Below are 24,048 nucleotides of genomic sequence, written 5' to 3' on the forward strand. Positions count from 1 at the left end.
TCTATATTGAACATCAAATTTATAAAGATGTATTGTTGTAATGTCCTGTTATTCCAAATATATTATATTAAAAAGTGTATTTAAATTTTAAAAATATGAATTAGTAACACTATTATATGCTAGTTATCGAATAAAGAATGAAATTTTTTCTATTATATAAGTAGTTCTATTATATAAGATTCATATAAGTACAGTTAGAAAAGAATGCCGAAGTAATATACGATTGCATATTTTTTTGAGTAATTTTTTTTTGTGATGAAAATATATACATATATTACTTACACGGACATGAAGTCGTTTAATTTTGTTAAGTTGAACACAGTTAATAAATAAGATTTTTCATTTAATGTTATAAATCTTTTTTTTTTTAAAAGTTAATAAATTTAAATTTTGAAACGAAGTAAAAGGCATCATGGATTCACAGTTCTTTCAACAAAGAAAAGTAAAAGTAACCTAAAAATATTTAAATCACGTACTTATTAGGATTCGCATCATTCTTCCGAAAAATATTTGAAGAAGAAGATATTTTTAAATTGAAAAGGATTAGTAGTACATGTTAAGTTGTGCGTTTGTATGCATCGAACTACTTTCTCTTCAATTCGTAATTAAAAGTAAATTAAAAAAATCTTTGGCAAAAAGAACTGATATCTAAACAATTTAGTTTTTCTGAAGAGTTCACTCACTGCTCATCCGTTTAAAAAATTATTTATTAAAAAATATTGCTTATTAACTTTCGGTACTCATGCTTATACATATTTTCATAATGGGTTTGTATGTACAAAAAAAAAATTCATTTTCACTTTTTGAAGACCATATAGGAAAAAAGAAAGAAAAGTTAAATATAAACGAGAAAAAATAAAGTTGACCGTGTCAACTCTGTGATACCCGTACAAATTTGTTGCCCTATCTGCGAACAAATATATCATAACTGACAATGGGACAGACTATGACTTTAAGTTGCCGTATAACCATATTAATTCATGCAAAATTTCAGTACTGTGTTTCAGTTTTAATATTTTCTAAGATATCGCCAAACTACTATTGAAGTTATATGACCGCAACCAGAAAAAGCCAAGCAATTTTAACGAATTTTATCAAACACATCGGCCCTACTAATATATCTGCTTGCGTGAAATTTCAATACCACAGCTTTTCTGAGATATAGCCAAATAAATTTTGAAGTTGTGTGGTAGCTACCCGAACCGGTACCCCGATCCTGTCCAATTTAAATAGGGTTCTGGCACTTATTACAATAAATCATTTCTGAAAATTTGGTGAACTTAGCTCAATTAGTTTTTGAGTTATCGTTGGGGCGAACGGACGGACGGACAGGCAAAGCTTAATCAACTCAGAACTCGACGCTGATCTAAAACATAAACTTGAGTCTCAGAGCATTATTTCTTTGCGTTACAAACGGTAAGGCAAATTTAGTATACCCTTCGAACAAACGTACGGGTATAAAAACGGTTCTCAATTTGTAAGTTAATAATTTTTTTTGCGTAATGTTCAAGAATTAGTAGAAAAATAATGTGGAGAAATTTTTCTGAATACATAAAAATTTTGAAAGTGTAAGCGAATGCCATAAATATAAAATCAATTAATTCCAAAAAAACAAAATACATACTCTACACAGATACATATATATGTACACTTAAATGTTAATTTGTGGTTTTATTTAAGGTATCAAAAGAAATAGAAAGTTGGCTTGCTTTTGCTTTTCGTCTTTTTTAATATTTTTCTTCTTTTTTTTATTTTTCATTATTTATTTTCTCTCTCACATTTTTTCTTCATAATTTTTAAATAACAGTTATTAAGAAAACTTTGTATGTATGTATGTATGTGTATATATACATGAAAAATGAAATTCATATTAATTTCTTTTTTTTTCTGATTTTAGAGTTTTTTTTTTCAAGTTTGAAGTCATTTTGGTAGAAGAAAAAATGTTAACTTCAAATTAAGATTTTTAACGCTTTTATTCTGTTTTATTGCCTAAAATATATTTTGCATTTAAAAACTTTCTTAAAAGCTTTAAAAAAGTAAAATGAATTTAATAATAGGAAATTGAGGCTGTAAATTGAATGAATCAGTGATTATAATTTAAGTATGTATGTGTGAACTTGCAAATATCATTTTATATTTAAGAAAATTTAAGGCGACTAAGCCACAACCCTTTAACTATGATAACATTAAAGTATTTGTTTTTCTATAAATGAATAGATATTAATATGTAATTCTAATTAAATAGTAAATAGACTTTTAAAAATACTCGTATATTTGGCATTTTTTTACAACATTTTGAAAAAATATGCCTAATTCAAAAATGAAATTTCTTTACATAACTTCTCTATATAATAGATACGACTTATAGCTTTTCAATAGTCGCGAAAATTAAAGTAAATTTTATAAATCCAGAAAAATCAGAATCTTTTGTCATCAAAAAATCATAAACAAATGATGGCATATTGAATTGATCTTGATTAAATTAACGTCGTTATGTCAAACAAATGTTCTCTAAATTTTGGGGTAATTTTTCTCCTATAAACAACCTAGATAAGTTTAAAATTTTATTATTTGTAGACATTGATATAGTAGAATATATAATATATATGTACAAAATTTTTTGTAGTCTTCGTTTTCCAGATAATACTTCTAAAAATTGGAATTTATACAATTCAAACTGATATTGAAAACTATCATTTTAAGATTTCTCCGAAATTTATTAGATTTTATACATATACCATTAAACCAAACTGGTTCAATATATAGAGATCCTTTTTTTTACATATATGCACCTAAAGCTATGTATAAATGCAATATTTGAATTTAAATTCTTAAAGGGAAATTTTGTATAGCATGAATTTCGTCAACTATGATTTTTTATAATATTAAACCTAAATTCAACTTGCTACAAAAATTAAAAAAAAAATGTTTATGAAAATGTTTTGAGAATTATTAATCAAAAATATATTTTTATACATTTTGTCCTGTGTGCCAAAAATTAAAACTTAATATACTTAATAAAAAGAGTTTGTATGATATGTTACTGTCCGAAGTATTTAGATTGTTACAACGCTGAATTTTTTGTGTTTCACAGCGTTAGTCGAAATATTTTAAACATTTTAAAATACCTCGAATCTATTTGGAAAACATTTATGCTTTTAAATACCAGGGTGTTTTCCGAAATTGTTATTTAATGTAAAGTATTTAGTTCATGTTTCTGGAAATTATGTTATCATTTAACAGTATTAAAATTACATATTTGAAATTAATTTTTTAGTTTAATGCAATGTGATTCATACTGAAATTAATAGTTTACTATAATTTTTGGTTACTATGTAACCTCAAGTTGGTACATGGACAATTAAGCATAATTTAAATACATATACCATTTTGTTTTATTTTATTATATTGAACTAACAAATTACAAGCGAGAAAAAAGTAGCTTCGAAATTCATTAACTTAAATATTCTGTACCTATTAAATTCTATAAATTAATTTTTTTATACATTTTATAAGAGGAATTTCGATTCAAGTATTTGTCCAATGTTATTTTGATTTTTACTAAATTATACACTTTTTTTGTTGAAACTCTTTGAATTGTGCTTGATGATTACAAAATAAATATATGCATGTTGTATATACATATGTATATTTTATAAATATTGTGTTGAGGTTTATTGAACTTTAACAGAAAATAAAACTGAAAGAAACAATTTAATTTGATGAAAAAAGAATACCTCCGGACATGCACATTTTTTACCATATTTCTTTTTCTTTTTCTATTTACCTCTTAATTTTTGCTTTTAAAGACACTTATCACCCCACCTTACTTACTTTTTATAAAGTCACAGTTATATTTTTATTTATTTTAATTGAATAACGTAAATATATATGTAAAATTTTTTTTTGTTAAGCAAAGCTTTCAACCAAATAAATTAATAATTAATAGCAATTCAATTAAAAATATGTTGCAATGTAACAAACAAAAAAAAATATTTTATTTGGTATTTTGAGGTTTAAAATAAAATAGGAACTAACAAATTCATGGATTGTTATTATTACTATTATCATCATATGGTTGTCATGATTAGCATCAATATTAATATAACAACATTTTAAACATTGTTGCATACCAAATAGTCATCATTATTATACGAGTATACATAATATAACAGATAGCAAAGCAAAAACAAAAAGAAATTTAATATAAGAAATATAAAAGAGTTAAAAAACCTTGGCCATTTTACAATGCCGCATATTTTGTTGTGAGCTTCTACTTACATATTGCACATGTTTCATGAATTTTACTATTACTGTTGTTATTATTTTTCTTTGTTGTTATTTTGTTGTTTTTTTATATCGTAAAAATTCATTATCATCTAATACCATAAACTTAAAAACAAAATTGAACAAGATTGTAAAAAAGAAAAATGGAGAGAGAGAGAGAGAAAAAGGGGAAAAATTAAAGCAAATAACTGAATAACTAAAATGAAATAGTTTGGATCGACAGGGTGTTGTATATAAAATAAATACTTGTCCTAACATTCCTTTCTTATTTTTAAATTTCTAGTTTACAATTTAATTAGGTATACAAAATAAGTTGTTCCTCTAACTTGCATTCAAAATGTCAACACGTTTTTCAATTTTTGTTAACATTTACTAATTTAAGATTTCATGATTAATTTAATTAATTTTTTGATGACAAAATAAATAGGTTAACAGCCGAAATAGAGAAACTCATTATTGTAATGGAAATATTTATTAACATAAATAAGTAATAAATATGAACTCTTAGCCCTTTTTAAAAATAAATTTATTTAATGCAATGGAATTATATGGAATAACAAGCTTAAGATATGGAATTTTCTACGAAAAAAATTCAAGTACAAAAACTGAAAAGACATTTTGAAAAAATGTGTTATACTAATGATTAACAAATAATGTATATAATAACAACACTTGTATATAATAAGAATAACAGAATATTAGTTTCAGGTTGCAAATTGAACAATTCAAAAATTTACTCAGAATTTTTAAGAAACTTGGTTTGAAATATCAAAATCATGTACAATTCAAAAAAATCTTGTATGATATCGAAAAATAACATGCATAATTAATAATTTTTTTCTCTAAAACTTTTGAATACAGGTTTTTGAGAGTTTTTGACTGTATTCTACATAATGTAAAATATAAAATTATTATAGAACTTTCAAATAGCAAATTCATTATCCTGTACACCTGCCTTGTTTGAGAAAAGCATTGGTTAGGTTTTAAAAACTATTTTCAAAATTGGTATAAACGCAATAAAACACCTTGTTAAACCATTAACTATTTCAAAAAGCGCATATTTTCAAATGGGCTTTAAAAACTAAACCGCAAAAACAAAAAAAAAAATAAACCATAAAAATGAACTCTTAAAAATCTTAATAAATCGTTGAATTATAAATTAAGAAAAGTAAAATTAACTTAAAAAAAAAAAAATATTTTCACTCACATTTTTATTCAAAGTGAAAAAAAAACTCTATTCAGTTTTTGTATAAATGTATGTGTGTGGGCAATAATTTGCTGCGTTATTCAATTGTAGTGAATATGTAGACATTAAAAGTGGTTTATTATAATATTATGTAGCATGGCGTGTGTGTTTGTATGCTTTCAAGTTAAAGTGAAAGTTTTTATTTAGTAATTGCTTTGCTATTAAATTTTTTTCTTTTTCCACTTCTTCATTTTCTTCTTGTGCTTCGTTTAACATATTGTAGCCCAACCACCTCTTCGATTTTTTTAAGTTCTTTTAAGATGAAATATTTTTTGTGTTTCTTTTTTTTTTTGGATTTTTGCTCAAATTATAAATTTTAAATTAAAATTATTAACAAAAATTTCTCAAATTATAAACTATATGTGTATATTGTGTACAAACTAATGCATATGGATTGTTTTTTTTTAATTTAAAAAAACTATAATATGTGGTTTAATTTTCAATATAATTTTTTTTTTTTTTTGCAGAGTTGTTGAACGGGAGTTGAATGTACCATTACCTTTATCTAAAATAATTAAAAAATGGAATAATTTGCTGCAAGAGTACAAGGTAAGTGCAAGATCAAAAATAAATGTAAAAAGTTTAAGACAATACAAAACAAGTTTATAAGAGATTTTTTTTAATTTGATTTTAATCACTTATATTTTTCGTTAGGTCTATCAAAGCTAGAACAAGAAATCGATAATAAATAATTTAGGGTAAAATTAATATATTTTAAATGTGTCCTATGCTCATGCCTAATTATGCTAATCATAGTAATATTGTTAAAGTAAATTACGATGTCCGGTTGAAATTCTTAAATGTATTCTAAGTGCCGTGTATTCATTAGAAAGTTTGACCAATATATTTTTTCTAGTTCAAATTTAGAGCAAATATTATCGAGATTACATAAATTGATTGAATTACATTTTTGTTGAACATAATAAAAAGCACTATCGCATGTTCAAATGAACTTTCTTCTTAAATTAAACTGTCTTGAATCTCTTCTTTATATAGTTTTTATACACAATTCAATTATCTTGAATATTTAAAATTATACAGTTTGGATATAGAATTTTTATAATAAAAAAATTTGAAATTTGTAGAAAAAATCAAGTTTCTAGCTTAAGTCTTTTGTTTTTTGTTTGAAATTAATTCATTACAGAATGTAGCAATTATTAGAATACCAATATGACGAAAGTTTTTTCGAAATTCTATTTAAAATTTTTTGGTGGATGTAAAATCAAGGATAAAAATAAAATTAGAAATATAAAACTCTCAATTTGGAAGAATTTCAAACCAAAATCGTTCCTAAAAATGTTGTTTGATATCAAATAATATATTGACATAGCACTTCAGAATTTTTGAGAGTTCTTAAATGAAAAATTATGTTTTAAACTATGATTAAGTTTTTGCAAGAACTTAGTTGAAATTGAAAACGTACTTTGATTGTAAGAATGACAATTAAGGTAATACAAATTTTAATATCACAAGTAAGAAAGCAAGAAGAACAACTGTTCTTGAACAAAATTTTTGAGATTAAAACTGAAAACTGCATATTCAAGCTCATTTCTCTGAAATTTCAATAACATATAAAGTCGAATTAAGCAGAACATTAAAAGTTGTATAATTATTTAAATTTACAAAAATTTTTGTTTATCACCTACATTAATCTCACTTTTATAATTATAAATTCTTTTTTATGACAAAGATATGCTAACAAAAAAAAGTAGCAAATAGTTGGGAAAAAAATCTTTTAAATTAATATTTCAAAAGTATTCATAACAAAACAGCATAAAAAACATATATATATATATATATATATATATATATATATAACGTATTTAAAATATTAATGGTGAAGAGGAAAGTGTTGTAACCGAACCGTTACATATTAACGCTTCTACTCTTTTAAGATTTTTTTTCTTCTTAATTCATTCGCTGTTAATTTCATATTTGCCTACATAAAAAAAATTGAGAAATTTTTTTTTTTAAATATTTGACAAAAAAAAATTTAAAGTTCATTTCGTAATTTCGTATTTTCTTCATTTCTTTTTTTTTTATTTTTATATTATAATTTCGGTTTTTTTTTCGTGGTTTCAATACGTTCAACCTAATTAATTTATCAGTCATTTTTGAAGTTGACGTTTTCTAAAGAAAAAATAAAAAAAATCTTAATTTATTTCTAAGATTCGAAAAATTATCTTTTGGGTTATCATTTGGTAAAATGTATGTTCGCTTCTTCGGGATCATGAATGAAGTTTTTTTTTCTATGGGACTCGCTCAAAAGATCTTTAAGTCTTATCTGTTCTTAAATGCAAAGCAATGAAACCTTTTTTTTTTGCATAATGCTTTTGAAAATCTAAGACTTCTGTGTTTAGTTGCACTTAAAATATCGTAAATTATTCTTGATATATAATTTATTGATTTTACTCCTTGCTATTTTACAATTTCAGAACAAATTAATTACCAAAATTATTTGAATTTTATTCATGAAGTTCGTACATTTAATCTTTACTATATTTCTTATAGAAATAATGCCTACAGAAATTTAGAACAAATTTTGATTTGAATCAAGAATCTTTTTAACACAATGTATAAGGATCTGGTGTGTCCCTCCTCTAAGTGTTGAGCATGCCCTATAATGTCCGTTCGTGACCTATTACGTGAGGCACGTAAGACCGCAACTTCGCTGTCGTGAGGGCAAAATCGCCCTGTATTTCCCTTCTCCTATGATAGAAAGCATCACACTTCCCCAGAAGGTGTAGCATACTGTGGTGTCCCCTAAGTGTGCAGTGCTTTGACAAAACCCTGGTTTATAGAGTTCTGATTCGATTCTTGCTCAAAAATCTTCTGGTCATAATCTCCCAGAAGTTTCTTGGCCAGTGGAAAACTTTTCTAGCGCGTCGAATGCCTTCTTTCTGATTCCTTTGTAAATTCCAAAAGAACAGTATGTGGTGCGATTCCACAGAAGGGCTCCGGATAAAAAACATTATATAACTTTTGCATGTTCTTTTTTTCACTCATAGAATGGAAAAAATATTTTTTTTAATAATTTTTTGTAAGATTTAATTTTTAAATTTAATTTTTTGAAAAATATATATTATATTAAAAATGTTTTGTATTAGAAGTAGTTTGTAGTTCGGCGTATGCAGGAAACGTGTAAAGAAATTTATTTTAAATGAACTATCATTAAATTCCTGTATAAATTTTATAGTTAAGTATAAGGACTAACAAAATAAATATTTTCGTAAATTCTCTGACCTGATTTTTATTTTTACAGTATTCTTTTGTTTTAGAACCAGTTGGCTATACATTAACATTGAAAATGCATTTTTATAAATATGACAATAATGTTTTAATAATGACTTAAGGATTGCCCTTTAATATACAAAAATTTCTGATTGAATATTTTTATTATTATTGTTGCTTTTTTTGTTGTTGTATTATTACAATATTCATACTTTTTTTTGTAATATATTATATTTATATATGTACATATATATATATATATATATATATATATATATATATTATTATTATTATTATTTTCTTTTTGGAATATTACTCTTACCTCTTTAGTCTTCTATTTTGTTTCATTTTGAATGTTATTTTTATTGCTACATTGCTTTCTGCTTTTTATTTTTTTATTTAGTGTATCTTAATTTAGAGTTCAAAGTCTTCTTTACTATTTTTCTTAACTCTTGTATATATAGATATGTATATAGATGTATATATATGTATAAATATTTTTTATATATATTTTATAACCTTTTTAAATGGTTAAAATGTGTATTCTGTGTGTTTGTGAATATGTTTACTAATACTTAAATATGTTTTTTATAATTATTATTTTCTCACTCTTTGATGCATCAAGTATCCCAACATTAACGGTAAGAATAATATAGTATTACACAAATAAAGTTTTAGAAAACAAAAGTTGATTACATATACCTCTATATACATAGTGATAGTTACAAATATATTCATACATATATAGAAAAAAACTACATTTAAGTAAGTTTATGTTAACCTAAAGTGAATAGATTTTTGAGTACGATCAACTTGGCACATTCAGTAGAAAATCAACAGAAACCAAAAATAACAATAAAGTATATAAAAAAAATTTCACATAAGGCGAAAAAAGTGAAAGCGATTTTTTGTAAATTTTTTTTTGTATTTTTCGTATTTTTTTTTGTTGTATTTGGTTTGTTGCCTTTTCATTTTCTTTTCAGAAAGAATGTAGAGTTGGGAACCGAGTCAACTTCTCACATACTAATCAAAAAGCAAAAAAAAAAAAAAAATAAAGAGAAAGAAAAAAAAATAAAATTGTTGCTATTTCATTTTTTATTATACAAATTACAGACGGACAAATACAAAAAAGTTCCTATCAACTTTTCAAAACAAAAATTTTGTGTATCAAAACAATAAAACTGTTATAGTAGAAAAAAAACAACAAATTTCGAAAATAGCGTAAAAGCAAGTCATCAGCAATTCTGATTTTTTGTTTTTATTCTCTTTTTTTAATTTTTATTATAGTTGCAGTTGCTTTTTAATGCTACGCTATCAAATTTTTAATTTTTGAAGAGCAGAAATTTTTTTCTTTTTTTCCTTTTTAGAAAATTTATTTCGATTTCTGTAAAGATGTGGCAGGTTTTTCTTTTTTCTTACCGTTTTAAAATTTAATAAATTATTTTTTTTAATGTGTTAATCTGTATGAGTTGATAAAGTATTTAAAACATAAAAATTTTAATTTCTAAAGAAGACATGAGAAATGCCTTTTAAAAATATAATTTAAAGAACTTCACTTAGAATTGTGCATATTTTTCCAACATCAGTTAAAACTTTTTTAATGCTTTAAAGCGTATATATAGGTTTATTGTCCTACAGAAATGAGAACTACCACAAATTTCAATTTGTTCAAAAATTTCAAACTCAAGAATCTGGATTTCTTTAATTAGAAAAACAAATTATCAATTTGTAGTCTTTGTTCTCATTCATACATATGTAAAGGTAGATTAACACATAAGATCCTATTTTTTTTTTAAAATCACTTAATCATAAGTTGTAAGTATAAGTTAAAAAAAGAATAAGTTTGAAAAAAAAAATAGATTATAAGTTTTATTAAAAATTTATGAAAATAAAGAAGTAACGGAAAATTGGATCTCTTTGGAAACAAAATAAATAATTTAGGTAACCTTCATGCAATTAGAGTCGTTGAATTCAACTCCTATGCTCCTAAAATTATGCTTCTGTTTTGCGAATTTATTAGATTTTCAATTGTAATCAAAGACCTACGTGTATAAGAATGTGTTACATACTCGTACAATTACTCAAGTATGCATTTCCCTATTTAGATAAAATGTATTTTTGTTGTGCATATACGATTATGCAATTCTGCACGATTTCATATTGTTTTAAAAATGGATTTAGTTGATAAATATACATAAAAAAGTGTAGCTATGTGTGCATGTGTTTTTTTCTTTATAATTTGAATCACCTGATTTGAAAAATTACAGATTCTCCTATACGAATCAATTTGTATTTTATTTTGGCATTTAGGAGAAATCTTTATTTTTTTTTTTTGGTAATTTCTTTTTTTTAGTTTTCTAATTTAAAATCATCTAATCATCTAAAAGTCTTCCATAATTATTTGATTATTTTGCTCTTTCTTTTTTTTTTTTTTGTTAGGAGATTTAAGATTTTTAAATTTAATGGTGATTTTGTTTTTTGTCTTTTGGCATTTTTGACTATTTTTTTCTTTTTTGTTTTTTAATATCTATTCAAAGTGGCAAATGAAAGGAAAAACAAATTAGTGAGACAGTAAGGTATTTCGAAAATGTCCGGTATAATAAAAGTGGGCTTGTGAACTAAGTATAAATAGAAGATTTTTTTATGTCTTATGTTTTTACATAAGTCTTGATTTTTAAAAGAAAAACTTTCTACTTTTTTTTGTATATAATTTTATTGTTGTTAATTAAATATCTAACTTGAATAATAGATGATAATTTATGATGGGGTCTTTGTGTGTTACTTAAGTTAAAATTAATTTAGTTCCGCAAAGACTTGATAATTTTTTTTTAAATTCAATACATAAAGAATAAATTTATGTAATTTTTAATTCTTTATGTTATAGTCATGTAAAATGTACAGGCTATTTTTAAAAATAGTGAAAATCAGCTAAAAATTTATGTGATGCTGAACTACAGATATTAATTTTTAAAATAAAAATGGCAGTGCAAGTGTATTACAAGATGTTATAGGAAATTTTAATGCTTCTTAAAAATAAATTCAATTATATGTTTAATGTTTTACTAAATAAATAGTATACAACTTCAATATTGAAAAGAGCTATTTCTTACTAATTAAAGGCCAATTTATAACTTTGATTTTCACTTTGAAGATATCGATTGTTATAGTTCAATGGTTCTCGACCTTTTACAATTTGCGGCACCTAGAAATATTGTTTAATATTTTGACTACACTTTTTTAATAAACAATTTATTCATTCATTTATTTTGATTATATTTTATGAAGAAACATAAACAAATTTATTATATTCAACAATTTATTACAAATTTACTTGTTTCCATTTCAATAATACATATGTGTTATAATTAATGCATACTTGTTGCATTAAAGTGTTACACACGCATGTTAAACTATTATATTTCGTATTAAATAAAACTATGATATTTCGTTACATTTACATCACAAGATCAATTCATATTAGCTAATCTTAAAAAGAAATTTGATTTTGCCTACATTTGATGATGTGCTTAATATAGGGTCGAATATTTCATAGATCCACTCTCAACTCATTTTCTTCATTCTCACTCTCAATTATCCAAATTCTTTAGAATTTCTGATTAATTTTTTGCATATTGCATCGATATGCAACCTAAAAGTTCACAATAAAAAATGACATACATAAGTATAGCAAGATTATTCAATCTTTCACAAATCAAAATCCAACAATCGCTTCTGATGTGTCATATTTGAAAATAAGACATTGTTGCCATTAAATAAAATAAAGAGGATTTTCGCATATTTTGTTTTAATCAATGGAATTTTGTTGAGATAAAGAAGTTAGAAAATTATGCATTAATATTTTAAAATTTTTGATTCACTAGTGAAATTTAACATTTTTTCAAGCCGAAAACATAATTTTAATTCAATTAAGAAAATTTCTGTTTTACTCGTATCTTATTTAGGCAAAAAAAAATTGAAAATTGTATCCTTTTCAGTTTCCTAGTTAGCTATAACTAAGTTATTTTTGGAGTTATTTGGTCACAATTAGAACTTAACTAATAGAACTAATAGAATAATGATTCTATTAGAAATCTTTATGCGAAATTTGAAAATTGTATGGATGTTATATAATTTATAGTATGTAAATCTTACTTCTACATGTCAGGAATTCTATTATATTTTTTTTTTATTACATGCTGTTGTATAAAGTCAATTCATACGTGTAATTTAGAATATATTAAGCACTATTTCCCAATTAATTCAAATAAAAAATCATTACTGAGCTTTCTTAATATTACAAAAATACTTGAAAAAGAAGTTCTTATAGGTTGTTCCTTGTTTGTTTGAATCCTGCAATAGTAGAAACAGAGATTTTTGAAAATGTTCTAAAGATTAGAATTGCAACGTTTTAAAAGATCTTAGTACATTTAATTTGTATATGAAGCTTTGAAAGTTTTGCAGTTCTAACCTTAAAAATTGTAATTTTTTTATTTTCAAAATTGCAAGTTTTTCATTCTATTATAATTAATTACTAAAAATGTATGGTTGATGAATTGGTTCTTCAAATTAACTGGTATAAAAAAATTGTTTTCCAATGATTTTAAGAATCATTTTTCCCCTAAACTATAACTCTAATGGGTCACCAATTTCAGCAGTTCATATATTAAGCCCAATTAATTCAAAACTTTAAAATAAAAATCTATTATACAAAAATCCTAATTATAGTAAGTAACTTAACAAAGATTACAAAATTTTTAATTATAGTAAATGGATTTTTAATTGCAAATATTATAGAACTAGTTTAAATTTCAAATTTTAATTCAGCGCTTCAATTTATAAATCTCATTATGGAATTCAATTAATGAAGAAATTATTTTGAGAACTTAAATTTCTAGTATGATCGAAAATAATGGAATTTTTAATTACTATTTTAAAAAATAAATTTGTAGGTATGTGTCTATGTATGTATAATGAGCGTTTTTCCATAAGGAAGATTTCACTTTTCAAAAAAGAAAAGAATTTGTTTTAAACTATAAAACTTCCGGATTAGAAAATGAATTTAACATTCTCTTTGTTTTTTTTTCTTTTTCAAATATTTATTTAGTAATAATTAGCAAATCACTTTCACTAACTCATTTCTTAGCAATAAAATTAATTTTTTTCTTTATATTTGTTTTTTTTTTTAATTATTTGCTTTAACATTTTCTAATTTGTAATTAATTATAATAGTAGATATATGTAAGGTATATGGTAATTATAAGTTTATAAACATATATATATATACACATATAAATTTTTGTACTACCACTGCATGGAAAAGAAATTTTTAAGTCATTGCCATCATAATTTTCTACTCTCCTAAATTACGGAGTAGTTTTTTTTCTCGGTTTTTTTTTTTTTGAATTTATGGCAATCATTATTATACAAATATACATAAACTTGTAACATATTTATCATTATACCATCATTCTATTGTGGCACTAAATTTTTTTATCTTGAAGGCACTTCTTTTTTTTTTTTTAAGTAAAATTTCTTATGCGAGAAAAAGACCAAATGTTTTTTTTTAAGAGAAATTTTTGTTTAATAAACTGTACATATTTTATGCTTGAATGTGTGTGTACAGGTACCATCGGTATACCGAAATTATACCAGATTATATTTAAAGCATCCAATACAGTATTTATGATGTCAGTAAAAAGTTAAAATTAAAAAAAGAAAATATACATATATAAAAAGATAAAGAAGATCATGAAATAAAATTGGCGAGAGTAAGAATTATCATCATCAATGTTATCATTATACAAACATCGACATCAATTTTGATCATCATCAGTTAAGAGATCTGTTATAAAATTTTAGTGAAATTTCACATTACTGTTAGGAAAAGTTGAAAGAAAAAAAAACAGAAAACAAAAAAACTACTAGCTAATCGAAGTTTCAATAACAAAAAATTGAAAGTTGAATAAACTAGAAAGGAAAATGAAAAGAAAAGAAGTTAAACTTTAAATTTTACAATTCTTTGTTTCGACTTATTTCTATAGTTATACACAAACTACTTAATATATTTTCTATATATATATATATGTATGTGCACATACATACATATTTAAATAATTTTTAACAAAAGCAAACAAAAATATGAAAATAAAAACGGATCCAAAATTGCTCAAAACATAAATATATATGTATGTATGTATGTACATATCTAAAGTATTAAAAGTAAAAAAAAACAGTTTACAAGAAGTCAAAGTCTTATTTACGCAACAATATCTATGCATATAAATATAAATAAATGTAGAAATACATTTATATATATATATATATATGTAAAAATATTTTTATATGCTTACAAAAGTCGTTGAATTTCAAAAAATATTAAACTCTTAATTCCACAAAAAAAAACCAAAAAAAAAAGACAACAAAAATCCACCTTTATTTTCATATACAAACCAATAATTTAAATTACAAGTTATTTCGTTTTCACTTTGAATTGTAAAAAGAAAAAAGTAACAAAAATAATCACTTTCTCTTCCAAGCTATGCTTAATGCTTATATACATACATATATTTATATGTATATACATTGAATAATGATTTATGTATGTTTGTACATTTAATACATATATTTATTTACAGTAAATGAATAACAGATAAATAACATTATATTATGTTGGTGGTAGGATAAGGCTCTTTAGTGCATAATTGAATTGAAGAATAAGAAAATTTGCTGTAAGAAAAAAGAAGCAACGGCAAGAAAAGCTAAAAATAACCATTCGGTAACGCAATTCAAATTGAGATTTTTGTAGAAATCTTAGTATGAATTATAAAAGAACTAAGATTTCTACATTGAATTATAAATACTAATTTGTATGAAAGAGTAACAGGAATAAGCATTAACTAAGAAAATTAAGTATTTTTCCAATACAATTACATGTACTAATATGCACAGAAATTATCAGTGGGGCATCTGCAAAAAAGGTTTTGATTCTCCAAGATTTATTTTGATTTAAAATGTTGGTGCTCGTAGATATTTTTTATATTGAAAATATGCAACTCTACTACTCTCTTGTCTTTTATTTATAAAAATGTTCTAATGCAATTTGTCAAAAGCAATTATTTGTTTTTTCTACATTTCCTCTAGTTTATATTTATAAATTTAAAAAATTAAAAATTTGAAAATGTATTCCAAATTTATTCCTTTAATTTTACTCAACTATCAAAAGGTATTTTTCCAACTTTTTTAATAAAATTGGTTCTTCTATAAATTTTATAAATTAAGATTTACATAAGGTTGTTTGATATGAGGTGACATTAAATTTTTGAATTTTTTTTAGATGGTTCTTGTTACCCTTCATTTATAGAATTATAGTATATTTTTATGGATTAACTTGTTTACTCCTTTGTCATGTTTTTGATTCAATAAGTATGTAAATTGAGTCATGTAAGAAAAAGAAAAAATTTTGAAGAAGTAGAATAGCTTGAATAATATTTTATACATGGAAATTGATCATTGCGAGGAACACATTCCTTTAGAAGAAAATTTGTGTCCAACTCCACACAAAATAAAGAGCCCAAAATAAGAAAAATTTAAATTTTCGTCTCTTTATTCTTCCGAAACTTTGCCTTTACAGATTTCTAAATGTAATTAAAATGATTTATTTTAACAAATCTTGTTTAATTTTAATTTTTGTTCTTATCTCAAAAGTATGCAATAATTATTTAGTGTAAAATATAATTTTAATTAATCGCTCCAATAGCACGAGAGCACAAGCTGTTTGTATATACATACTCTACATCCTAATCATAATATATCACTGTAAGTATACATGAATACATATGTTTAAATTGTAGATTTTAAAGGAGATTTATTATTAAAGTATTTTGTTTGTAGATGTGTGTAGCAAAATATGGCAACATAATGCAAGACCACGCAACCTTCCATCCATATATCTTTTGAATCTTAGTTTTAAAAATGAATATAAATTAAAATTGTTTAATAGAACTTAAAGTTATTTTCATTGGTAGTGCCTTACTCAACCTCTGACGAGAATCCTTATCTATGAATTTTTAAATTCCTTATGTATTTTATATATGTATAATTGTTTTAAAACAAAATTTATGTGTATGAATGTATGTATAAATAATTCAATACCAACATTTAAGAAAATACTTTTATATTTTTAATTTATTATTGTTATACACTGTATATAACATTTAATAATTTACGTTTCTATCTCTTATAAAAATTTCACCTCATGAATTTTTCTTAATATATTATTAATTTATACATTCGTGTGTGTGTGAACAAATTCATTTATAAATTAAAATTTATGCTTTCTTTCTTTAATAGAAAGTTCTTTCTATGTGGTTGTTAGACTTAATAGTTTTTTGGTAAAATTTATATTAAAATAAATAGGAGAAGGAGAATATTATACTGGCTGTAGAAAATAAAAAAAAATACGTGAATTAACAGTAGCTCCTATATATTAAGTCCTGTTATACCATTATACATTTTCTCAATATTTAAAGATGGCATTATAAACAAAAAGATCTAACTCTCTTCATAAAATTTTTGTTTTTTCAAAATTTTACATGTTTTAGGCTGAAGGGCCAAAAAATAAGATCTACTTTTATGTAGTTTAAGTAATTTGTAGTTTTACCATAAAATATTATGTTTTAATTATTTTAGAATCAAAAGGAATGGTTCTCAATTTTTTCAGTTTGCGGTATCTATGGAAGTATTATTCAAAATGTCACTTTCAATTAATCGTTCATTCGTTTCAAACATAGAGAAATTTATCATATTTAATGATTCATTACATATTTGCTTGTTTCTACTTCAATATGCCTTATTACATAATGAAAAAATTTGGCGAAATGCTCTTTAATATCACGACGAATATTTGATGTGTTAATCATCAAATATTCTTCAAGAATTAATAAGCATTAAATTTCTAACTAAATAAAGTTTTTTCGTAAATAAATACAGTTCGGTCAAATCAATAGTTTGTAATATAGCGCTTTTTCTTTCAACAAGCGAAAATAGTGCGTTTAAAAACAATCTATGTACCTCACAATACATTATTAAAATTACTTCCATTCATTTGTACAACTCATGCAAACTATTTCAAGGATTGCATACATTTAGGATGAGCAATTGATGCAGTCTTTCAAATAAAGCAAAAAAAAACGCAATTTAAAGAGACGTTAAAATAGTGCTCAATTTTAACGGTTAATAACGTGACTTAAGAAAAATAATTTTTTATTTGGCATTCCTTTAAGAAATACACTAAGTCGTAACTCGAATTGTCGTTTGAGGAGGAAAAAAATGTATGGAAACAAAAAGTGAATTAGACAAACTATTTCATAATAAAATTGACCTACTTTTTAAAAAAAGTTACCAAAGTTTAAAAAAAAAACAACAAAATATTATAAAGAAAATAAAGAAACTCAAAATTTTGTGACAAAAATAAATAAAATAAAATTTGATTAAGTAGATATACTTATATCACTTTAATTCGTATTTTTAACTAGAAAAAGTTCATTATTTAAATAATGTCCTTTAGTCTTGTTAAACCCTGCACCTTCGTGAAGGGTATATTCACTTTTGTATGGAGTTTGTAACCACTTGAAAGAATCGTCTCCGGTATGAACATATATGTATATTGTTGCTCAGCGTTGATTTAGCCATGTCTGTCCGTCCGTCCGATCGGACCATTTCTCAAAAACGAATAACGCAATCGTCATCAAACTTTCACAAGTTGTTTCTTTTGTGCAAACGACGGCTGCTATTGTAATCAAAGTATATCTACTGATAAGTAATTCGACTCGTTCCATTCCGTTAGTTTTCATTTGCATCTTGCTTCCAAATTCTTAAAATATTCCATTTTTTTTTAGAAATAGATGGTAATAAGAGTTGTGTAGGCAAGAAAGAAATAAAATATTGTAAACAAACGAGTGTATCAAAAACATTGAACTAAAATAAAATTAAATTAAGTTAGGTAAAAATTTTGTTATTATTGTTTTGATAATAACAAAATTTATTTTTCATTTTTTAAAGTTAGGTAAAAAATTCGAATGTATGAAAGCAAAAAAGTTTGAAATTTCATGTATGAATGTACACATGCATGTACATTTATAAACAAAAAAAGGTGTACGAGTATGCATACTGATTACTTTATGAAATATAGTTATTACCGATTCATTTAAAAGAACAAAGCTCTCCACATCTCTTGGCAACAAATTAAATTTCGTGTCGGCTTTTTTGCCTCACACACAATATTACATCCCAAAGACTTCAAATAATGTTTACCCATTATTATATTATAAAACTACTTTTTTTCACAACTACTTAAAATTTTTTTTCATATTATACGTCTTTTTAAAATTTATTTATATTATTTTTCATATAAATTATAATAATTTTTTTTAAACACTTTTTTTCCGCTTCGCTTTTATAATATGAATACACCTTTTTTGCCACCTTGTACTGGAATGAATTACAGAAAATATTGTGTCGCTTTTAAAATTCTTAATATTTTTCCCTATACTTTATATACGAGCAAATAATAAAGTGTCGCCCTTCAAAATACATTATAAAAAAACAGGTTGACATCTATTGCGTACACTTTCCCTCTCCCGAAAATTCTTATTTGTATAAAAATGAAAATAACAAGGTATACTGCTTAACTCTTTTAACTAAGGGAATTTTTTGTATACAAATATTGGTGAGTGATTGCATTAGTGTGATGTAAACGAAGAGTCGAACTCCTTGTTAGTAGATATACTTTGATTGTAATTGCACCAATTCGGACAACGGACTCGGGTATCTGCCATACAACTCAAAGAGGTTGTTTTAAATATTTCAAAAAGTAATAGAGATATGGATATTAAATTTTGCAAAGATGTGTCCAATTACACTCTATATATGTTCTGAAAATTTTAATGGAATGGCTGCACTGGTTTGGGTAGGTGCCATGCAACTCCAAAAGCTAATTATAAATATTTGGATAATAATAAAGTTAGATTCATGAAACTTAGCAGTGGTGTGTCCAATTATAGGCCAGACATATCCATGCAGTTTCAATAGAGTGGTTTTTCAGGTTCGAATAGTTAGTATACAACGATGACAGCTAATTCTAGATATGGCAAAAACAAATTTTAAACTCAGATTACTAAAGTGCAGGGTATAATTCGTTTGGTTTATACCGACTGAAACGTTTTTACTTGTCTTATAACTAAATTCGGTATAGAGTTTTATTCAAAAATCAAAAAAAAATCTGTCAAAAAAAAATTTTTTTTTAAATTTTTATTGTATCAGGAATAATCTCACAAGCCGAATAAAAATGTACTTGAAATGTAGTTTTCGTAACTCGAAGTGTCGTATTAGAAGATGTCGTATCTCGGGGACTTAGTGTATATTTTTCAACGGCATTCCATTTACCTTTAGCTCTCTGCATTTGTAGAAAATTGAAAAAGGTTGCAGTTTCGAAAATAGGAAGGTGCCAAAAATTCAAATTTTACAAATTTCGAGAGGCGATTACTTGAAAGGAGGTGGAGGTGGAACACTAATAAATGGTTCATTTCTTTTTTTTTCTAAATTTTACACTCCTACAAACTGAGATCTGGAAGAAAAACGATATCAAAAATTTGAAAAAAACGGATAACTATAATTTAGTTTAGATAACTGTAAGTTTTAACGGTTATTTTGCTTTTAACGGTTTCATTGCATTAAATAGGTAAAATATGGCATTTTTAGGATTTTGACGGGTAGAGTGAGGAGATAAGCACAGAAATAAGTTCCTAGTAAAGATCTATGTAAATTTAAATTTCAACTTTCTATCTTCAAGGGTGTAAAAGTTTTGTAAACATGTCCACGGACGGACGGATAAGATGAAACTGCGCATGTGCAGTTTTGTGCGCGCATTTTGCAGTTTTGCAAAATTAGCAATAGGAAAAAAACAGGAAGTAGTAAAAGTTTCGGAAAAGAGGCAGTAGTGACGTTAACCGAAGTTTCACTCTATAAAAAAACAAGTCGCCGCGCCGCATAAGAATACAAAGTGCCCTGGAACAAGGAATTGCTTTCTCTTGACTTAAAGAGAAAGTGATTCCTTGAGTGTTTTAGTAAAAAGGGTAGTTTTGGAGGGTTAGAGAAAATTATATTGTGAAAAATATATAATACAAGAGTTTAAAAAATATTTATTACAGTTTCGAAGCTTTTGAAATTAAAGCAATGTGTTATTTGAAATTTTTTTCCTCAGTTAATAGATGTAAGTAATGGTAATGTCAATGATTCATGTAAGATTTATCGTTTTCGAGTGATAGCTGCTTAAGCATGAAGGGCAATATATTTCTGGCAATAGCATAAAAACAAAACAGTAAAATGTTTTCACTCATAAGAATTTTACTATATTCTTGATAAGTTAGGCTTATGAACAAACTTGATCTGAAATATTTGTAGTTTTCACAATTTTATGAAAAGGACTAAAACTTGGACTTGGAAACCTGAAAAATTTTGCAAAAATTTTAATTACCTCAAAAAATTTCTCTATTTTTTTCATCTTGGTCTTGGTCATACATAATTTTCATTCCAGACGTACCATTTATCAGGTAAAGTGATAACAATTTTTAAATAAATTGTGTAAAAAAAATTATTTTCGTTGTATAATAATAGTTAAATGCCTAGTATTATGGCCCTACCACATGCCAAGTGAGCACATGAAAAATGCATTAATATTATTCATAAAAGCAGTATTTCATTCATTTGTATAAGTGTAAAGAAAAATTTAATATGAACTTGCATTGTAGAGGTATAGTAACAATAGGAGAGAGATCTTGATGAAAATTTCACTTGAAAAGAGCACAATTTTATATAAGAATAAGATATTTGTATTTGTTGCAAGGGGTCTTATAAGGCTTCATAAGATTATATATATTATATATATATTTATATATATGTAACAATGACTATACGAGTATATTCATACTTGTTCTTTTATATATTTTTTTTGCTTATAAAAACAATGATGGCATGTTGTACATTCGTTAATATACACATACATATTTATGTAATTATGTTCAACGTAGAATGCAATTTTGCAATTCATCAGATAGTTTAGCTTAACAGCAACTAATCGAATACGGATGAGAAAACATCCGCTTCAATTTTATATGCTCATTCTATATTTGTATATATAGTATGTATATTCTCGTATATATTATAGTTATACATACTCGTATACATACATTATGTGTGTATATAGTATTAAATCAAAATTAAAAGATGAAGAAAAAATTATTTTCTTTACTTCTATTTGAAATCCAAAAAGTAGATCATGACCTCGTTTTGAGGCTTGAAAAGAAAAAAATAACAAAAAAATGATTTCCAATTTTCCTCTTTAAGAGTTTTTTTTTCCTTTTTAATTTAAGATTCGTATCAGTTCAGAATTGGAATTGGATAGGAGTTTTTTTTTATCTTTATTTAGACATATTCTTGGAGGTTTTCCTTAAGAAAGCAAGAAAAAAAGCAAAAAATTTAACCATAAAAGAAAAGAAGAGGTGAAAGTGAGTCTTTTCTACTCTTTTTTGTTGCTTTTTTTTGTTACATGCTTTTGTTGTCGAATTAAACAAAAATAATACCACGAATTCCTATAGAACGTTAAACATAGAAAGCGGAAAAGGTGATAATTTAATTTTTTTTTCGTTTTCTACTCGTTTTTATTAAATTCAAAGAAAAAAAGTTAAAAAGTGAAGGAAAATAAAAATGTGAAAAAATTATAATAAAAGAATATTGTTAAATTAACGCTTGAATAAAGGCTTCCATTGTATGTTGTTAGAACTGTACTGAGACCTACTTTTAAATTTGCATGCTAAATATTACGTTAAAAACCTACATATGTATATATATATAAATATGTATATGGATATGTACGAGTATATTAAAAATATAACTCCCGAATAATTTTTTTTTTAAGAGAAATTTTAAGTTTACAAATTTCCGGTTTTGTCAGCTGCCAAACTTTTTAGGTATTAGTTTTCCATGCATATACCTATACAAGTAATTAGGCATGCAAAATATTATGTTCAAATAATAAACTTTTGAATTTAACAAGAATTATTACCGTATAGATTTTCTAGTTTTTAATAATGAAAATATTGTTTTAACAATGTTCTTTACATGAAATACAATTAGTACTGCGTTCTTTCGTGTAAAACACATAAACACCTTTATCAAATAAATATCAATTAATTTTTTCCGATTTCTAAACATGCATTTATTCCTGCTATTGATTAGCAATGCTTTAAAAATTATTGAATTTAGGTTTGCTAACATTGTTTTTATTCTAAAGTAATATATAAAGATGCTTCATAGTCCATGAAAACCTGAAGAATTCTTGATTAGAAATTTATTTCTGTTAAAGAATTTTTTTATCTATCTAAAAGTTGTAGCCTCCAAAAGTGCTATATAAATGCCATTTTTTGACTATTTGTTGTATCGAAACCATAAACGTTTTTTAAATTCTGCAAACATATAGAGTAACTATTAATAAGTTTTGCGAAAGTAGTTACAGTAGCCTTTCCTTTGCTATGCAGAATAATCAAACATTACAATAATGAAAATGCAGTAGATATAAACCGTTATCTTAAACTTATTTCTTTTCCAAATTTTTAATATCGCTTTTTCTCTAAAGCTAGACGATACGCTGTTGAAATCGGTCATCTTAAGCGTATGCAATATTTTCATATATTTTGGTATATTAAAAAGATTGATATAACTAGTAGCTATGTAGATTGTTTTCTAAAAAAATCTATTTTCACTTGATTCGAATTTATTTCTTTAATTTACAAAATAATACTTAAATATACCTTTTGCCCAAAAGCCTTTTTGTAAGTATCGAATAATTTTTTGTAATTGATCAAAGTATCTTAAGATAATGATTATTAAATTAATTAATTTAAGGTTAATGAATTTATTTTATTTTTGATTTTCGGCAGGCTATTAAATTATCTGAGGAGCCGAAGCGTCGGGAATGGCCTTTCTTTACGTTAATGGATGTCTACTTTAGTGACCAGGTTAATGATCCAACTTTAAGACTATTTTCATCAACAAAGACACTTAGAGAAACTATTGATGACAGTGTGTTTGAAGATGATCCAATTATATCATCAGCAATTGCTGCAGCAACATCTGGTGCTTACATGGATATATCTGAATTGGTACGCCGACAAAAGCAACAGCAACAACAAAGACAACAACAACAGCAACAGCAACAACAACAGCAACAA

The 24,048-nt window shown here is 24.7% G+C and overlaps 1 protein-coding gene across 1 annotated transcript in view; it reads left to right on the top strand.

The window, feature by feature from the left end:
* LOC129614085 (GATA zinc finger domain-containing protein 10) overlaps window positions 1-24,048 on the top strand; it is a 47,929-nt gene that overhangs the window by 16,935 nt on the left and 6,946 nt on the right. The window contains exons 3-4 of the mRNA XM_055528476.1: window positions 6,001-6,082; window positions 23,758-24,009. Of these exons, the coding sequence (XP_055384451.1) occupies window positions 6,001-6,082; window positions 23,758-24,009 (334 nt within the window). The remainder of the gene's footprint in view (window positions 1-6,000; window positions 6,083-23,757; window positions 24,010-24,048) is intronic.

Source organism: Condylostylus longicornis, unplaced genomic scaffold (genome assembly GCF_029603195.1).
Source record: "Condylostylus longicornis isolate FDR11 unplaced genomic scaffold, ASM2960319v2 ptg000004l, whole genome shotgun sequence".
In the NCBI taxonomy this organism is placed as follows: domain Eukaryota; kingdom Metazoa; phylum Arthropoda; class Insecta; order Diptera; family Dolichopodidae; genus Condylostylus; species Condylostylus longicornis.